The sequence below is a fragment of the Columba livia genome, chromosome 10 (genome assembly GCF_036013475.1).
Source record: "Columba livia isolate bColLiv1 breed racing homer chromosome 10, bColLiv1.pat.W.v2, whole genome shotgun sequence".
Lineage (NCBI taxonomy): Eukaryota > Metazoa > Chordata > Aves > Columbiformes > Columbidae > Columba > Columba livia.
Genome location: NC_088611.1, coordinates 5,172,753 through 5,192,135, shown reverse-complemented (window position 1 = coordinate 5,192,135; position 19,383 = coordinate 5,172,753). Strand labels below are relative to the sequence as shown.

The following is a 19,383-nucleotide window of genomic DNA, read 5'->3' as shown; positions in this document are numbered from 1 at the left end:
AAGATTAAAGCAACCTGGAAAATAAGAGTTTGACTTGACTGATGTTGGGAAGCATTATGTAGCTTGCTGATTTTGCACTTAGTAATAAAAAGATTTTGCTGTTTATTACATGAAGACAAAAGCTCATCTTAGCTCCAGGCCCTGAGTGAACTGCGTTATGGGGGAGACCAGAGGGCTTTAGGTTTCAACAGGCTAAAAAAGCATATCCTTGAAGAATACATTGAGTCTTGTCCCAAACAGCAGCAGGTCCAAAAAGCATCTTTTTCATGCATAATCCTCCAATTCATGGAGAGAGAACTTTGTGTGATACAGGTTTTGCCATCACTTAAGTGTTATGCAACAAAAGCAAGGGTATCGATTGCTTTCAGAAATGAAGGAGATGGTTCGTTGGAGAGACCAGAGCTGAACAGCGAGCGTGATGGGCAGGTGAGTACCAGGAATGGGGCAGCGGGGGAGAGAGGGAGGTTGTGGTTGGCAAGGGGGTATGACTGAAAACACCGTCCTCGGTGAACCAGTATGTGTAGCTTTGCTGAGTCTGGGATTTTCGTGCATTGACTACAGAGCCAAGAATATATTAAAAATCGTTTTGGAGAAATCAAAGGTTTATACTAAGTTAGCACCCGTTGGTCTTGCCTACGGCCAGTCCAGGACAAGTGGTACTGCCGCCATCTAGTGAAAGTCTTCTATCCAGGCAGTATTTCAAACACAAAAGAGCAGGACAATCTGCTTCAGTGAGCCACAGGCAGCCTTCACCTTCCTCTCGGCTTGGCAGTGGTGTCTTTCGGACCATCTAGAGAAAGTACCTCTGCTGTACAGGGTTGGCCTAGTCTTGTCCTGTTTCCTTAATTCCTGTTGAAGAACCTTCTTCTAGGCTGGTACTATGTAAGTGTGGTCCTGGGCAGACTCTTTTGTGTTATTTCATAGTGGAACAGGGCTGGGACCTTAAAAGACACGTATTCCTTCATAAAACTGGGTCTTTGCAAGGATGGTCACCATGGGCTATTACCATAGAGATAAAACTTTGGATACGCCTCAAAGTAAATCAGTGTAAAAGTGGAGGGACTCAAGGTAGAAGCTTTGGTTGGATTCATTTACCCCATTCATTTCTGCAGAGGGTTCTTTCCTTTCAGCTTTCAACCTTGCTGGATCTCGTGGGCTTCTGCTGTGAGCAAACACCAGAGGTCTTGGCTCTGTACTATGATGAACTTGCCAGTTTGATTGAGAAGCAGAAGGGGAATTTGGACTTGCAGCTCCTGGTATGTTGCAGAATAGTTTGTACTTAATCATTTAAATGAATTCTTCAGAAACATGATGTTTTTCAGGCATTGGCTGGACATATAATCAATTTGAGGATTTCACTGCAGTCTGAGAACTCTCTTTTTTTGTTCTAGTCATGCCAACGGTTCCTTCAAGAGACTGATCAGATGCAAAATCCTCTCTCAGCTTTTTTTGATTGTGGCGGATTCCTCACTGTGCTGTAACAGCTTCCTTTATGTGAACTTTTACATGACAGCAGGGAAGCCTTTTAATATAAATGGAATGACATTTCAGAGCCTGCCTTTGAGATTCATGGATAAAAGTAGAATCTGAAAGAACTTTAACCTTACTATTGAAATTGGCTTCTGGCCAGACTATTAAGGCTATCTGATGCCTAAGGGCTTGGGAGAGCCACAGTCATTTCTGGTAATAAGTACACAAATGGTATTTATGTTAGCAGCAAGAGGTTTGTGAAGGCCACTGGACAGCTCTTTCTTCTTGCTAGGGACCATTCTTGCATGTGTGTTGTGCCCTCCAGGAGGGCAGAAGGCCATCTTGAGGCCTCAGGGAGCACTGGGGGCTGCCGTGGAGTTGATCACTCATTGTAACACCGGTGCAGTTTGCACCTGCTGCCATGGAGAGGAGGAACTGCCTCTTGGAACAACGGAAAGTCACCAGGGAGCTGTAAAATACTGACAGTCACTCTAAATGCTCTGTGCCTGGGGTTAGAAATGCCAGTCTCCTGAGCTCCAGCTGGGTGCTCCAAGGAGGAAAAGCGAAGGAAGGAGGGTCTCTCCTTTTTCCTTCCAAGACTGAAATGTAAAAGCAAGCCAAGGTTCTTCTCACAATTTTTGTGCACATTTTTTGGGTCTTTTCATTATCTGTTTGTCCAGTCTCTGCCACATCTTTTACTTTACATCTCATTTAATTGTTTCTAATAGTGTAACCATGTGAAATATGGGGGGACACATTGTGTGAAATAAAACTTTACCAGCACTTTATAGCGATTTCATTCTGATTATTGGTTCTTAGGAACCTCCCCTGGCTGCTTTCCTCTTGCAGCCATCTGCAGTACTGCAGAGCTGGTAGACAAGCCCAGATCCAACGAGCAGGGAAGAAATTGGTTGTGCATATGTAGGAAAGTTTCCTGCGTTTGTCTCTAAAGGCAGGCCCTGGCTCCCCTTGCAGGCTGTGGGCTTCATTGCTGCGGCTGTTCTAGGATACTTTTGCTTGGCCTTATCTTCTGCATGTTCCACTGTTGCTGTTGGAGCTTTCTTCGCTGAGCACCTTTGCTGAGCAGATTTTTTTTCCGTTCATTGTAGGAAGAGTTTGGGAAGAGTTTGGTGGAGGACTTCCCCAGTGACTTCGTGGTGGATCTCAGCCCCACAGTGGATGGGTATGCTAATCACAGTATTTATAACGTTTCCATCACTGAGAACTGAATCTGTCAACAATAGCTTGTCTGTCTTTCCTTGCAGTTCATTCTTGTTCCCAGTGAAGTCCCTGTATAATCTGGATGAAGATGAAAGTCAGGGAGCAATTGCTATTAACCTCTTACCACTGGTGGCTCAGAGCGAGCTTGGCAGGGTCGCTGATGGAATGAGTAACCAAAGTAAAAGGTACTTTGACACTTAGGTTTGCAGTCATCCCACAGCCGAAGGAACTGTTTTCATGTGCACTACCCTGCCTGCCAGAGTGCTTGATAAGAAGCTAGTCAGAGAATTTACCAGTTTCCAGTATTCTTTTCCTCTCTCAGTGTTCAACATATTCAGGTAGGTCTAGAGGCACAAGCTGGTGCAGAACCAGCAGGTTTTTCTGGCTCGGGCTGTTTAGGTGATCTTGGGTAAGATGTGCTGCATCTGCCTTGTTTCCCATCTGTCATATGAGAACAGCAGCTCTTTGTTCCAGTGTTATGGTGATATTAAATGCCATATTGAGATGGATAGGCAACTCTGAGGTGGCAAGATTAATATTTTGAGTGGCGATTCTGAAACAGAGAGTAACCAAGGACTTGGTATGCATCAACAGTACACGAGTCATTCTCACTTTCAGTTCTACTTTGACAATGTAGACCTGTGCTCCAGAGCAAAACTACAAACATGCAGCCACGAGTGTAATTTGAGTGACAAATATCGGCTTTGTCTTTGGAGAATGGAATAAGAAGCATGTAAGAAATAAAAACATGCAATTAAACAGCAGGGCACCAAAGTAAAAAAGAAATAAAAGGCTTTTTTTTAACTGGCATCTTCATATCCTGCATAATTTATTGTTATAAGATCTTGTCATGCTTAAAAAAAGACATGATCACTTTAAAATGAAATATAGCTACTTTACATGTGTCTATGGAAAAACAAATGATTTTCTTCACTCAGAATGTGAGCAGACACATGCTACAAAACATTCAAGAAAGTTTCTCCACTGCTCACAGCTGTCTCTTGCACAATTTCTTACAGTTCATTCTGAATTATTCAACTTTGCTTTCTACTAGAAATAAATCTGATCCCATTTTTTGTCCATTACAGCAGTATTTCTGTCCCTCTATACTTTTCCAGACAACTAGTGATCCCCAGTTTTTAAAAATATTTTAACCATATGGTGCATTTCTGTTCTGTGTCACTGGGACTTACAAGAAGCAAAATAAAGGCATAGCCAAGGTGGCATGGGGAGGACAGAGGACATAGTGGAAAATAAATGATGAAAATTCTGGAGGCTTATAAAACATTAATAAGACCCACTGTTTGTTTGTTTGTTTGTTTGTTTTCTGTTGTTCCCAGGGTAGTGTCACCAATATGTCTGTCACCTTGTTTCCGATTGCTGAGGCTCTACACTGCAGAGCAAAACGGTGGAAGCCTGGAGGAGATCGATGCCTTACTAGGTATGGGAAACTGACCTTTACAGAGTGAGTCTGTCCAGCTCATTCTTGTCTCAGATCTGTGGAGAATTCCTGCAGTGGTAGGAATAATTGTGAACTTTGTGAAGGAGACTGAGATGCTCTGTTGCCCACAAAGTTCAAGGGAGGCAGGAGAGACAATTGCTTTGTCTGGGGATGGAGTGGCTGTCCAGGCTTACTCCAGATAGCCATTGGAATTGATACAGGCTTTGGCAAGAGACTTTGTCCTCATGAAGGCCAAGGGATGGGTAGCAAACTCAGTCCAACGCGTTCTGTTCCTGCTCTGTCCCAGGTTGCCCCCTGTACCTGACTGACCTGGAGGCTGAAGGGAAGCTGGACTCTCTGTCCAAGCAGGAACGGGAATTTCTGTGCTCACTCCTATTCTATGCTCTTAACTGGTTTCGTGAGGTGAGTAGAGCTTTGTCTGCAGGTTCTGGAGTGTCACTGAGGAGTAGCACTTCCAAACACTAGTCCTAGGCTTCAAGGGTGCTAATTGTTGTTGAAGAAGAGTCTCGCCTCTTGGAAACCTTCTCCAGCAAAGTCCTGGTGATCTCTCAGTGTTCTCTTCTTTATCATTTATCCTTTATCCTGCTGCTAGCAGCAACTCTGCTTTCTTGGCCAGAGGCTCTAAGGGCTGCCTCAGTGATGTGAATTTTCCACCTGCTACTCAGCACAGTCTGTACACTGGCACAGTTTGGTGTATAAAAATTGCTTTTGCTGTCACAGGGAGGATGCTGTAAACCCCAAATATATGTCTAAGCTATGAGGTACTATATGTCTAAACTACGAAGGGGGCATCAGAAAGAAAAGATCAGTCTCACCGTGCTGGAGAGCAGAGTTGTCACCAGCTGGTCAAGGGCACAGATTGTTGCCCTCTGCCTGGGATGTGGGAGGCCCTGCCTGCACTAGTGTCCAGTTTGGGGCTCCTGTTGTCACTCTGAGGAAAGTCCAGTCGAGGCCACCAGGCTGGAGGGGCTGGAGCACGTGGTGGTTCCTTTCTTGGAGATGCTCAGTGCCCTACTAGAAATGGCACTAAGCAACCTCTTTAGTTAAAGATGCTTTGAGCAGGTTGTTGGACTAGAGGATTTCCTGGGTCCCTTATAAATTTGGTTGTGATTGTGTGCTTTATTCTGTACCTCTGTGAGCTTACAGAAGGGTGAAATGCATTTGGACCATGTATTTGCTAACATCAGTGGTCAGTGGGAATGTTCCCTGCTGGAGTTATTACATGAGCTATGTCAGAGTTGGTGCAATTCCACATCCCCAGTCCTCCCTGTTCCTTCTCTTGTCCCAGGGCTGCCTCTGTCCTGGCACACCCGGGAAGTACCAAGGGGTCTCCAAAGCCCCAAGCAGCACAGAAACCTGGCAAGGTGCTGTCTGCTAGTTCCTCTTCCTTAGTTAATATTAGACCTGTAGATGTTTCTCTATTGCTTTCTGTAGATTGCACCAATTATGTCCATGTTCTCATGGGGGTTTGAAGAGCTTTGTTCGTGCAGTCTGGATCTGGTCACACAGGCCACTTGTGCTGTGTTGTGTGCTTATTCAGAACTTGAGGATGTTATTCAGAAAAGTAGTAAAAGTGGGTACAAATCTCCCTAGGTCAGTGAATTTGGTTTGTGTCTCTAGGTTGTAAACGCCTTCTGCCAGCAACAGGATGCTGAAATGAAGGGGAAAGTTTTGACTCGACTACAGAACATTACAGAGCTGCAGACTGTGCTGGGAAAATGCTTGGCAGGTGAGTATGAAACATTTGTATGTTCTAGGCCTGCATTAGCTGTGAAGTCAAAGAGATTGGCTTAAACATCAGTGGAGGAAGTACAGGTAACACATAGTGCATTTCTACGGTGGCCGAAGAGTTCACACATGGACAGCTATTGTTTTCAATTTGTCTGAGTCCAAACTGCCCTTCTCAGTGACATCTCTTTGACTGTTCCTGGTCAGACTTGGCAGAATCTGCCCAAGTATGATGGGTACTGGAGTAAACCAGCCTCTGTCCTGAAGAATCAGCGTGTTTTTCCAATATTCAGGTTGTAACAAGCTGCTAAGGGATGTTATAAACATCTGCTGCCTCCAGAAGTCTTCCTGCCCAGCTGCTGGAGCCCAGCGTGGACACCTGGGGGTCTCTGTCCGAGGCTGATGGACCGAACTGCATGGACAGCCACAGACAACGTGCTGCCTTTGACAGCACCTACGGATAGGACTCACATAAAACATATGTACAGACAGCCAAGTTCCCTTCCTGCTCTTCAGCTGGTTAAGACTGAAGTTCACTAGTGAAGGCACACAAATGACACAAACATTTGCAGATCCCGCAGGATTGGCACAGCCTGTCCATCTGCCCAGTAGTCTGCCCAGATCCCAGGGATCTGCTCCACAGCTCCCCTACTCACCGGCTGTTCCAGCTCACTGCTCTCCAGCAACACACACACTCATCGCATAGGCTCCAGGCACAAAGTCTGTGTGACCAGTAGAGGTGCTCCCAAGAGCTATAAGCACCTTTTATCCACTGCCACAGACCCTTGTTCACTGCAGTTCCTGGCACCGCAGGCCCAGGGTGCTCCAACTGTCGCTGCTGGCCCAGGGTTTACTCACACAGGTCTCACCAGTAGCTGGCATAGAGTCCTTACATCACGCACACACATACGCAGAGGATAGTGAGATTACACTGAAAGACAGTGAAGAAGGTATTAATGAAAAGATGGGACAGACTGTGGTGATCAGGCACAGGATTAAGCCAGACAAGCTTCCTGATTGGAGAGTTCTACTGGCTAGCAATGCTTTACTCATGGCCAGTCACTTTTACATTGTTTCTACCCATTCACCTCTTTGTTCCTCCCCACCCCATTTCCCTGCACACTCCATTAATTTACATTATTCTACCCTTCCGCTCCATCAGAATATCCCAAATCCTCAAGTTCTTTTTCGTCCCATTTTATCAGTTACAAAATCCAGGTATCCCACCCCAAAGCCATGCCTGGGCTTTCGGAGTTTTGTAATGGCCCATCAATTATAAACTGGAGACTTCTGACCTTTGGCATTGTCTCCATTATCCCTTGTCTACCAGGTTTGTGTCTGTCCTTGTTTATGGCTTCCCTCTTGTAATCTCCTTTTACATTGAAAAGGTCATTGATAAGAAACATAATTATGAATGCACTGTTACCTTCCACATACCCTTACACAAGTTATCCATCAAGAGCTGTGTTTGTAAACTAACAGACCAACTTCATCCTAAACGAAGTGCAGCCTCAACCCCTTTCTGCTGCTTCCAGAGCACAAGACCAGCACCAAAAGGGCTCAGAAATGCTAGAACAGCCTTTAAAGCTTCACCAACATGGAGAGATGTCCAAGGGCAGCTGAGCATTTGTTATCCTCCCTGGCTGGAGAAATGCAGAGACCTGTAGTTCCAGAGCAGTGCAGACACGATAAGGCTGATTTGAGCTCAATGCACTTAAGAGGAGAGGGACATTGAACAGGGTGGTGAAACTGTGTGCGACTTGCCTGTGTTTTGTCATTCAGGAGCTGAACTAACCGAATTTCTACATTTTGGCTCTTTCAGCAACACCTGGTTATGTCCCACCACCAGCTACTTTTGATTCTGAAGCCCTGGAGGCCATACCATCCATTAATGCTGTTGGTCCAGTGAGAAAAAGGAATGGTAAAGGAAGTTTAAAACATTTAAGCAAACAGACGTGATGTGGGGGTTGACTGGTATATTGCACTGCAGCCATTCCACTTGTGTGTGCATAAAGCACAGAATTCCTGGCAAAGTCTTTCTAGCTTGAAATCTTGTCTGATCAACTCCTGTTGCAGCTGAAGTGGAGATGTAAAAACACCCTACTCCAAACAGGTGTTGGATAGTTTATATCTTGTTGGGAAAGCTGATTCCCAGCACGTAACAGTGAAAATCCAGGGCTTTCATTTACTGTTTTCACCTGCCAAGGTATTTTCTGCAGCAGTCAGTTGTTTTGCCTTTGGGTTGGTGCAGTTGTTCAATACTGAATGTGTGGCTAGTTTAGATTCTAGTTTAGATTGACATTTCATAGAATTGTAGAATACTTTGGGTTGGAGGGGACCTTTAAGGTGGTCTAGTCCAATGCCCCTGCAATAAACAGACACATCCTCAACTAGATCTCATTTCCTGGAAATGTATCTTGCCTTCAAGCCAAACTGGACAAAAATTCATATTCCATTCAATGAAAACAACTGGAGGAGGGCAAACAGAAGGAAAGTTACAAGAATGTTCTGCAGACAGGACAAGGATCCATCACTTTAGATACTTTGTTTTGAAGGAGCAGGAGTAAGTGCTCAGACTAGCAAGCCCAAACCAGAGCAAGAGATTCCTGAGTTTAGCTTGTCATGCCTGGAAAAAAATCAGGGAGTGCTGTGACCGTGGGTCACAGCCTTGAGCACATACAGTTTTGACACTGTGTTCCTCCTTTAGGTGTGGTGTATCTCTTGGTAGCTGAGCTAAATTGAGCACAGTGTAGCCTTTGTTCCTGAAGTTGCTTTTCTCTTTAAGGACGGAAAAAAAAGGCTGATGGCAGCAAAGCTGGGTCTGCAGATCGTTCTCAAGCAGATGACAGTTCTGAGGGAAACCAGCCTGATACTGAGCTCTCCGAGCTGGAGAAGGTAGGTGTACACTCCAGGGACTTGCAAGAAAGACAGGCTAGAGGAGATGAGATAGAAGCACAAACAAAAGCTTTGAGAGAGGGATTGTTAGTATCAGAAGTTAATCACAGTCAAGTTTAATTCTGCTTCCTGACAGCTGCCTCCCTTCTGAATTTTGATAGTCTGCTGCAGAGGCCAGCCACTGTCCCGCAGGCAGTGTGGTTCAGGGCAGCGCGAATGTGCAGTATTATCAATAATGACAGATAGGATAACTGAGTCAGATATGGTAATGAAGTCACTTAAGTTACAGGGAATAAGCAAAGTCTCAGATAATTTGGGGAAGGAATGTATCTAATCTTTCTTACTCAACTAGAGTACTGATTCCAGACGAGTCCTTAGATGCCATGCCCTGCCTGGGATGACAGAATAGAGAAATCCTGTTGTGAGCCACATGTGACATACATCCGCTTCTGTGGCAAGGTTGTGAGGAGCAAATCTCTAAGAACTCACAGACTGTCAGCCAGAGGCAACAGAGCATCCCATAGTTTACCATCCTGGTATTTATCAAAGATAAAAACTTTTGCCTTCATCTCTTGAGGTGCTTATGGGTGCTTGTGATGCAAGTCCAGAATGGTTTTCATAATGTCCACTGATTCACAGAAAGGAGATGGCAAAGATTATTTCAGTTTCCTATGTATTTTTTTCCTAGAAAATTTTTGATGACTTGTACAGTCCAAAATTAAAAAGCTTCAGATTCTATGTGCTTGTGTCTCTACTGGCTATCGTGAGTTCTTCTCAGTCTGTTTTTTTCAACCTGGCACAAAACCCAGAAATCTGTGTGAAAGAAATAATAGCTTTATTTGAGCTAGAAGGCCTTATAGTCTTGCAGGCTACAACCTTAATTCTACCGTTTACTTTTCAGGCTGCTGCTGAGAGAGAGGCAGGAAATCCTCTGGCACAGCTGCAGAGCTATCGCCCGTACTTCCGAGAGTTAGACCTCGAGGTGTTCACTGTGCTCCACTGCGGGCTGCTGACCAAGTCTGTCTTGGACACGGAGATGCATACAGAGGTGAGTGGAACAGCATAAAACCGTCCCGATAAGGCTCTGTGTAACTGCCTCTCCTGGGGCCTTGGCCCCGTCTGCTCCATTCAAATGGACAGGAGATGGATGTTCAGATGTGTTGGCCCACAGCTGTGAGCTAGGCACCAGGAGGGAACTTGTCCCCAAAGAAACTGCAGTACTTTGAGGAACTGAGATAAAGAGGATCTTCCTGAGAATAGCAGACAGCGTAGGAACATTAAAAACAAAGTAATATAAATGCTGCATAAAAGGAAAAAAGATAGAGTGTAGACCTAATGGAAAGAAAGAGGCTTTAACGTTGAACACTGCTAAGCTGTAGGATGTTAAATACACTAAGAGGCAGCTTGCCTATTAAAAAGAACCTATGACATTTAAGTAAAGCCCATGTTTCTAAAAGGCAAGTGTCTCAAAGCATCAGCAGATCATAAACTCAGCACAAATGTGGGACTGGTGTTGTGGATGTGCCCTCAGTGTGCAGGGTCCTGTTTTATCATCTGAGAACTTATATAAAACCACATTGCTATGGATGTGGAAAGCAGAAGTGCTTTATTTTGTTACCCTCTTTGTAGGCAGGCTGAGTCCATCTGGAGTCTGGTTTTGTTAGGCTACCTAAAGATTTATAGAATGTGAAGAGACCGCAGCAGCCTGGCCAGCTCCAAGGGCAGCTGTCTCTGTGCATGCGGTTCACAGGCCAACTGGAAGACTGTTTGACAAGTCTCTTGGGCTATGTGGCATTATTTCATATTACTGCTTGACTGTTACTCAATTGGTGAATTTTGTGACTATTTGGACTTAAACCTCTTTTTACCCTTACAAACTTATTTTCAACATCTATAATTAGTTTTCTCTCAGTAGTTACACGTTACTGACATTGCCTCAGCTATGTTCAGAGCACCAGCTTTGCTTCACACTTCAAGTAACCAGAACCAGTGCCCCATACCTGCACTGGGGGAGAAATAAAACCAGAGCACCTACCAAACAGGTCCCTGGCTGTGGTTAACTAAGCCAGAAGACATAACTGGAAATTGAGGGGCTGCACTTGAGCTTCAAGGCACTACAATTACGTGCTGGCTCCTGGGATTGACTGTTCTTGTGATTGCAGGCTCGTGAAGTTGTGCAGCTGGGGCCTGCTGAACTTTGCTTCCTTCTGGACGACCTGTGCTGGAAGCTGGAACATGTGCTGACCCCGGGCTCCACCAGGAGAGCGCCCTTTCTAAAGGCGAGTGTGGCAGCAGCCGATGGGCTGAGGCACAGCACGTCAGGGGCCTCCAGGCCTTTCCTGAGATTAATGTTTTCCAAAATTATTTTCTCCTAACAGTTAAATGGAAGTCCTGATGCCCAACAGTGTATTAGAGCAGCACCTGCTCTTTCCAAATTGATTTCTATACTGCTTTCCTCTTTGTTTTGCAGCATCTGGTTCTCTGTATGTCTCGGGAAAGGGTGTATAATTGAGACCTTGTAGCCTTAAAACTCAAGTCACCCTTTTCCTAACCCTCCCTGGGGAGACCGGCTCTGCTGCTCAAGAAGCAGCTCTGGTTAGGCAGCCCAGATAGCTGCTGGATGCAACACAAGCTGCTGGATCCGGGTTTCTGCTTCTTCTGTAGTCTTTAGAAGAACACGCTGAGCACAGTGATTCCTTGTGTTCCTGGATGATGCCTTCAGGAGCAAAGTAAGGATGAGTGGCCCATTGCATTAAATTATGAGAAATTCACTACAACCTGATGGACTCCATCACATCCAGCATTCCTTCTCCTTGTAAAAGAGTTTCATGTCACACCGGTTTTATTCTTTCATTAAGTGTTATTCACTTGTCTGAGTTGGTGTGGGTTGTTCAGCAGAAGCCAACTTTCTTCTTCTGTGAGCATTCCTGGCACAGAGTGTATGACAGCAGGAATTGCACAGCTCAGAAGCAGTCTGAGATAGGGCTCGAAATGAACTTATTCTCAAGTAAGGCTGATGAAGTGACTTTAATCTTTTGGGTTTGCTGCAGGAAAGAAGCTACAGGGATATTGGCTTTTCCCACCTGTGTCAGAGATCCCCCAAGGAAGTTGCTACGTTTGTAGTCAACCTACTAAAGCCATTGTGTAATCACATGGAGAACATGCACAACTACTTCCAGGTCAGTGGGCAGTAATTTTGACTCAGGTTTTGTTGCCTCTAATGGCATTTTTGGTTTTGTTTGTGGGGAAAAATAGAGTGGTTTTGTTGAGGTATTTTTAACATGGAATTTATGGGTATGGATTATTGTGCTATTATCTGCCTGTGGAATAGCATTTAATGAATATTTTTTTCTGTATTAAAGGCAGTTGTTATACAAAATCAGGATGTGGAAGATGACCCAGGAGTGAACGTCCAGGAGCACCAGCTGATGTCCTCTTGTTACCAACAGCTGTTACTAACTTTTCGCTCCCTATTTGCTTGGTGAGTTTAAACAAGTGCATATAGTCGCCTAAATGAGCACAGTCTGTTTATTGCTTCCTCTTGGTCGTTTTCTTCAAAGTGTTTGTGCCCAACAAATGGCCTGTCAGCCATGCAGAGCAACACACTGCAGTGGTTGGAGACTTTTAAGCACTATGTAGTTATGTCAAGCTTGATTGCCTGACCCTGAGCAGAACTAAAACTGTAGGTGATTAACAATGAATGCACGATGAGGCACTGAACTGGCTGGAATTTGATGTGGTGTTGCACCAAGACCAGCATAAGTGGCAGACTGGCACACCTAATTTTAGAAATCCCATCCTGCCTAGGGATCTCGGAATAGCTTACCCAGTAACTCCCCTCATCCTTTGCTAAATTGTCACCACCTGAATCCTGAGCAATGAAAGAATTTCTTTTGCCAACAGGAAGGGATGAATGTGAACTTCATTGACAAAAAGCCTGTGCTGCTAAGGCACTTGAACAGGATTCATAAACGCCAAACTCAACAATGTATGTGCAGCTTGGGTTTGACCTCTGCATCTGCTAATATAATCCAGGATAGCATCATAAAAGCTTTTTCTGAACCCTAATTTCTGCGTGCAGAAAGTGCTTCACCTCTGTACTTAAAAAACCCAATATTAATTGTATAAAAAGCGTATGAGGTCTCAGGTCTCCTTCTCCTACTCGCCACTCCTGGAGCCTCAGGGACCCTGATCCACCCCTGACCATTCCCAGACTGGTCGTTTTCTCATTATCCAGTGTGAATGTTGGCTGTTCCTGAGTGTGCCCATCTTGTAAACCAAAGAACCTGACCCACTTTGTAACTGCAGGCAACTTAAGATCAGTTTTGCTGCTTAGTTTGGATAGAGCGTAATAATTCTGTTTTGCAGTAAGTCAGGTAGCCATATTTTGGGGCCAACTGTCTAACCACTTAAATCCAACAACCAAATCACAGCTCCTTTTACACAGATTTCATCAGGCCCTCTTATATTACAGACTGTTAATTGACTTGTGTGCTAAAGGTGCACTTGAGCATTACCATTATCAAGTCCATGTGTTCAGTCTATAGATCTAGAATGTGAAAGCATTTGAGCCTTTCCAGAACGCAGATCCTTGCTGAATGATATCACAGACACCTGTAGTTCAGAGAATTAATGAAGATGTACAGTTTTCCTCTCCGTTAGTCTCCTACCTGATGTTCAGGGGTGACCAGCTACTATCACTGCACTTTCACAGCAACTGTCATTAGACATCTTCTTTTTTCAGGTCTGCATAGCAGTGTTTTATATAGTGTTTATATAGACCTTCACTTATGTGAAATGGCTGGTCCCCTCCCAGACAGTCAAACTGAGAAGTATTGTGTGTGCACAAGGTTTTCCATTCCCTGGGAAAGATAAAGTGTCTATGAACTAAGCTGGCTCTCAGATCAGTTTTCAGTTTTGGTGTCCCCTTATAACTTTCATGTTGCAGGGTTCTTTTTGCATCTGATACCTCCCTTCTACTCTGATGATGAACTGGATTATTTTCCTTTTTTTCTTCTCCTTCAGGAATGGCTTTTCTCAGCACGACAACTCTGACTTGCTACGGTCAGCTCTTCAGGTGCTTGCAGACCGGCTAAAGCCAGGAGAGACAGAGTTTCTTCTTCTTGAGGAGCTGATAAGGTAGAATCAGTGTTTCCAAAGCTATGAAATGAATTGAATGAATTTCAAGCTGTTTTCCTGGTTTAGTGTGGGCACAAAATGGGTGTTTGGGAGCTCTCACAAAGACCATACTACCTTCAGAGAGCTTCGTATTTAACTGAATGGCAGTGCAGTCAAACCTAATGAAAAGAAACTGCTGGATTATAAAATATGCATTAATCTATGGATATAATTCATTTGTATGCTATTTGAGATTAGTAGGATGCACAGAAGGAATGAGTATGTTCTGGGTGGTTTAAATGCCTACAGGAACACTAGGTATGAGCAATGTATGAAGATGTTGCTAGACTTAGAGTGACTGGGGCTCGAGAGAAGTTTCTCAGTGACTGAATTTTTATCTACTAGTGGTTCATTACCTGTTCTTCTTCAGAAGGGCACTGCCAGACGCAAAATACTGGGCAGGGGAGACCTTGGATCTGAGCTGGTCTAATACTTCCTTTTTATTTATGTGTTTCTGAGAGATTACCCTATCTACACTGGTTTTACCTTTTGCCTTTCTTGTCATCCCCAGTGAGAGTTTTCACTACCTACTGAATTTCCAGCAGAGTGTCCCCAGCTTCCAGTGTGCGTTCATTCTTACTCAGCTCCTGATTGACATTGCTGAGAAACCAATGGCTGGCTGGAAGAAGGAGAAAATGGGTAATGTCTGAAGAACTTCTAATTCGTTTTCATGCTGTCCTTTGCCTGTAAGTCATCTCTCTCGGCCATACCTTGTCATACTAAGGCACCTCTAGAATTTGTACTTCTCAGATCCCCATAGCCACTCAGAATTGTAAGTTCCTACTTAGAGATTAGTTTACTATTTTAAACAGTCTCACATTGGGATAACTGCCCACTGAGTGTGGCAGGGAACCAATTCTAACTACTAGATTCCTGGTTTTAAACATTTTTGCAAGAGACAAACAGGTTTCTTAGCAGTTTTGATTTAAGAAATCTGTAAACTTTAAACTTGCCTGTTCACATGTATTATCATAGCACTGTGGCCAAAACATCAAGTCACTTGTTATTTGAATTCTGTCTCCAGGAATGGATGCCCTAAGAGTTGCATATTGCTCTAATTAAAAACAAAAAGTTGGCATACTGTAGGATTTACCAAACAAATAATGCTTAACATAAGTTTGTCAGGGAAAAATGGCTGGAGATAGATCACAGCTCTGATGTGAACAGCTATTCCAGAGCAGGAGCACACTAGATATGCGTGTATTTTATTATCATGGTACATGTAAAGTGTGGCCTTACTGTTTTTTGAGGAAACGTATTCTGACCTAATGAAGTTCAGGCACACTGAGGGGCAGCAATATTGTGATCTTTCAAAAAGCCATGGGGACACACTGCCTTTATATGGAAGAAGGAAATTGTCTTGGATTCTTGCAACACATGGGAAACAAAACAAATCCCTTTCCTTCAGTAAGTTATCCCTTGTGTTTTACAGCTTCCCTAGCAAAGCAGTTCCTCTGCCAGTCGTGGGTGAAGCCTGGTGGAGACCGAGAGAAGGGCAGCCAGTTCAACAGTGCGCTGCACACTCTGCTCTGGTAAGGCTCCAGCCATTGTCTCAAGCATGCAGGGATGCTCTTTTCTAATAATTACTGTTGCTGCAGGAGAACGCCTCCTCAGTCACAACCCTCATACTTACAGAGCTTGGCCTAAAGCACTGTTTCTACAGCACTGAAAGACAGTGAGTGACAGGAAGAATTCTGTTAGCCATTGGCCATAGAAGCATGTTGGGACCTCATGTTTGCTAGACTATAGTTTGTCAGTATGCATCAACAAATCTATACGTGGTTGTGTGCATACATACACATGTTAGTGCAGATCTAGACCAAAGTGTCAGGTTTGATTTTTCTCATAGAATCACAAAATGTCCTGAGTTGGAAGGGAACCACAAGGACCAACAAGTCCAACTCGTGTCCCTGCACAGGACAACCCCACAGGTCACACCGTGTGTCTGAGGACATTGTCCAGTCTCTTCTCGAACACTGTCAGGTTGGGGCTGTGACACCTCCCTGGGGAGCCTGTTCAGTGTCCAGCACCTCTGGGTGAAGAACCTTTTCCTCATGTCCAACCTAAACCTGCCCTGGCACATGTTCCTGCCGTTCCCTGGGGTTCTGTCATTGGTCGCCAGAGAGAAGAGATCAGCACCTGCCCTCCTCCTCCTCCTCTTGTGAGGAAGCTGTAGACCACAATGAGGTCTCCCCTCAGGTGTGTTCTCCGGGACATCAGTGAGAGCTCTTTTATCCTTACTCATAAGCTGTCAGTTGGCTCATCACCTGCCCTCAGGCAGAACTCCATGCATTCTAGCTGTTCGCTCACATAAAGGACAACTCCATTTCCTCCTCATCCTGACATGTCCCTTCTAAATACAAGAATGTGGAAATATTAAATCTGTTCATGTTTCAGATCATGGTAACTTTTAATGATGTTACTGTGACAGTTCTCAGTATTGCTTTGGATTTCCTACATATGATTGCCTTTGGCATAAGAATGAGTTTGACAGTTTTAGGTAACATGTTGCAGGCAGGGCAGTGTTCAAGAACTTGCAGTGTTATTCTGGGTAATATTTACTGATGAACTAAGCTAGTTTTGGATTTAGTGTCTACCTGGAGCACACAGATAACGTCCTGAAAGCTATAGAAGAAATTTCCAGTGTCGGTGTTCCCGAACTGATGAACTCTGACAAAGATGGATGTTCTTCTACTTATGCTACACTAAGCAGGTAATAAGTTCAAAAGAAACTTTGAATTTCATTAGGTGCATAATGGCAATTTTTGCTTTTTAATATCTAATTTTCTTATTTTGTGGTCTATTATGGTTTCGCTTTAGTACGGCTGTGGACTACTCTGCGCATTTGTAAACACTTTTTTGGTAGTACGCAACAGTCTAGTACATGGTTAGCTTTGTGTCAAGGTGGAATGTCCTTGTGCATTAACACAATGATTTGTCAGCCATTTTAACTGGAGAATGAACTGCTGTTTGTCGTCAGGTATGTTGCCACTTCCTGTGCTCCTGTGGTGGCATAAAGTGCTCCAAAAGGCAGCCTTGGAGGCCTGGGGCAGCTGTAGGCAATCCTGGGCTGGCAAAAGCGCGCTCAGGGCGTTCCTGCTCCTGGAGTAGGAATTTGGAAGCACTGTTTATGCAGGGCTGGCCAAAGATCCTGCAATTTGGAACTACCAAAATTATCTTTCACTGAGCAAACCTTTCACTGTGTACCCCCAGAGCTACAAAGAAGCGGGTGGTGTCTATGTATGGTTAATATTGGGGAAATGATAGTGACGTCCCAGGATTCTCCATCTGTCTGGGCGATGGGGCAAGACTAGACGTACTTTTGAGTCCTAGGGTCAATCTCCTGTCATTTCCTATTGAGAAGGATGCCCTGCTGGGTAACCTTCAAGTTTTCCACATTGTTCTGGGAACAGTGCCTATCTGGATGCTCAGAGCCAGCTTGTAGTTTTGCTCTCGCTTTCTCCACAGGCAGACATTCCCGGTTTTCTTCAAAGTAATGATGGCTCAGCTAGAGAGTTCAGTGAAAAGCATCCCAGCTGGGAAACCATCGGACTCAAGTGAGGTAGGAAAATACATGCACTGGATTCTTTGAGGGGAAGACGACATAAGTTAAACTGTACAGTACAATAAAGATGGATAAATTGAAAAGGAATCTATTTCTGAACTTCGTCTAGGAAATGCAGTCAGCTTCATTCATCAACCAAACCTGATACACAGGGTGACAAATAAGCAGCATCCTTTTTTTTTCTGGTTTGTACCACATCAAAAAGCCCGTAAATCCAGCAAACGCTTTAGCCAGAAAACAGGTAGTAATCAGCAAGATACTAAGCAGTTGGTCTGCATGCTTGTGTGAGAGCAGAACATTATTTTGCAACCAAGAGCTGCTGCAAGAGCAAGGAAGTACATTAACTCTAAGCATTTTAAGCCATGTGAACACTGATCGAGTTGGAATTGCCATTAAGTGGTTTTGCTGTGATAAATTTACCTGTGGTGAAGCTTTGTTTCTCTGTCTTCAATGCTTTGGGTACAGCAAATGCTGCGAAAGCATCCAGCAAGGTGAGCGGAAATACAGCATCTTGGGTTATTGTCCCCTTGCATCCCATTAGGTGCAACTGGAGAAGCTGCTTCGGTGGAACATTGCTGTGCGGAATTTCCATATCCTCATTAATTTGGTCAAGGTGAGGTTCTGTGGATTTTTTTTTTCTGGCTTTACCTTCAGATTCCCAGCAAAGCCCGGTGTACCCACGTTCATGAGCACAAGGGAAAAATGTCAAGTATGGCTGACTAGTGGAACAACCTGGAGGTGCCAGATAATGTCAGTGATAATCTCTGTTCAGGGGTTTCCATTTAGCTTTCACTTCAATACAACTTAATTCTTACAGCCTGCACATCTTACTAACATAGTACTCATGCAGATAAGAAGTCTGCGCAAAGGATGGTGTAAGGAAGTATAGAAAAAAGACTGAACAAACACACCAGTTCCGTAGTGCAGTGTTTTGTGTCTGAGAGTCCACTGCCAGCTGTGAAAGAGGCAGATGGGAGAAACTCTTCAGGTACATCTGGAATAACATCTGACAGAAGGAAACATTCTCCTGCTGTACTGAAGGCAGGCTGATACTCTGAACAGGAGGCCTGGATTCGTATCTGTAACCTGCATTCAGTGGTTTCCCAATAGACATCAGCTTCACTTGCTCTTGTGGTAACATACGATCTTCCATCTGCTCCATTTCTTTGTTTGCTGCTGGACCACAGCTGTGTGTGACCTGTGCAGTGACACCTGCTGTCTTTTGCCAGCTGGCACCGTTAATGTAATAGCTTCATTATTTCCTCTGAAATACGTTATTTTGCACATCTGTTTTGCTTTGTCTGTTATGTGGTTACTTGCCCATCATATAGACGTGGGGCTCTTGGGTTTCAAAGTGTTAAGAACTTCAGACTCGTTAATTTTGTGCCATTTGCAAAAGGTGCACCTTAGATCACCAAATCCTGCCAGGTACTTGTCTGACAGCCATTACATCACACCACTGAAGTGGTGTTCCCTGTTGAAATTTGAGAACCCAAGTTGCCTCAGACCAGGTTTCAGGCTTTAATGAAGGGTATGTATTGAAGGGCTATTTTTAATCGGCTGCTGTGCTTACATTGTTTCCTTTACACTTGTGGACTGATCTGGCTCTCATTTTTCCTCTCGCCTGCAGGTATTTGACAGCAGGCCTGTCCTTACCATCTGCCTGAAGGTAAGCAAGAATTCAAAATAGCTGAAGAGAGCCGTTTAAGCACCAGCTTTCTTGGGTCATTGCCTCCGGTGGAGCAGAGTGGTTACTGAATTCTTTGGAAGAAGCAGATACTGTTTCTTATACCTTTAACTGTCTTCCACTAGGCCTCATTGTATGGCTTGCCCGCAATGAGCTTACTGCAGTTGACATTATTGA

The 19,383-nt window shown here is 44.3% G+C and overlaps 1 protein-coding gene across 1 annotated transcript in view; it reads left to right on the top strand.

The window, feature by feature from the left end:
* FANCD2 (FA complementation group D2) overlaps positions 1 to 19,383 on the top strand; it is a 44,337-nt gene that overhangs the window by 21,596 nt on the left and 3,358 nt on the right. Inside the window, exons 20-39 of the mRNA XM_065075030.1 lie at positions 369 to 426; positions 1,131 to 1,256; positions 2,580 to 2,653; positions 2,736 to 2,876; positions 4,032 to 4,132; positions 4,440 to 4,555; positions 5,774 to 5,882; positions 7,704 to 7,802; positions 8,667 to 8,776; positions 9,678 to 9,824; positions 10,939 to 11,055; positions 11,827 to 11,955; positions 12,139 to 12,257; positions 13,802 to 13,915; positions 14,466 to 14,593; positions 15,387 to 15,486; positions 16,545 to 16,667; positions 17,423 to 17,516; positions 18,061 to 18,132; positions 19,150 to 19,188. Coding sequence (XP_064931102.1) covers positions 369 to 426; positions 1,131 to 1,256; positions 2,580 to 2,653; positions 2,736 to 2,876; positions 4,032 to 4,132; positions 4,440 to 4,555; positions 5,774 to 5,882; positions 7,704 to 7,802; positions 8,667 to 8,776; positions 9,678 to 9,824; positions 10,939 to 11,055; positions 11,827 to 11,955; positions 12,139 to 12,257; positions 13,802 to 13,915; positions 14,466 to 14,593; positions 15,387 to 15,486; positions 16,545 to 16,667; positions 17,423 to 17,516; positions 18,061 to 18,132; positions 19,150 to 19,188 — 2,116 coding nt within the window. The remainder of the gene's footprint in view (positions 1 to 368; positions 427 to 1,130; positions 1,257 to 2,579; positions 2,654 to 2,735; positions 2,877 to 4,031; positions 4,133 to 4,439; positions 4,556 to 5,773; positions 5,883 to 7,703; positions 7,803 to 8,666; positions 8,777 to 9,677; positions 9,825 to 10,938; positions 11,056 to 11,826; positions 11,956 to 12,138; positions 12,258 to 13,801; positions 13,916 to 14,465; positions 14,594 to 15,386; positions 15,487 to 16,544; positions 16,668 to 17,422; positions 17,517 to 18,060; positions 18,133 to 19,149; positions 19,189 to 19,383) is intronic.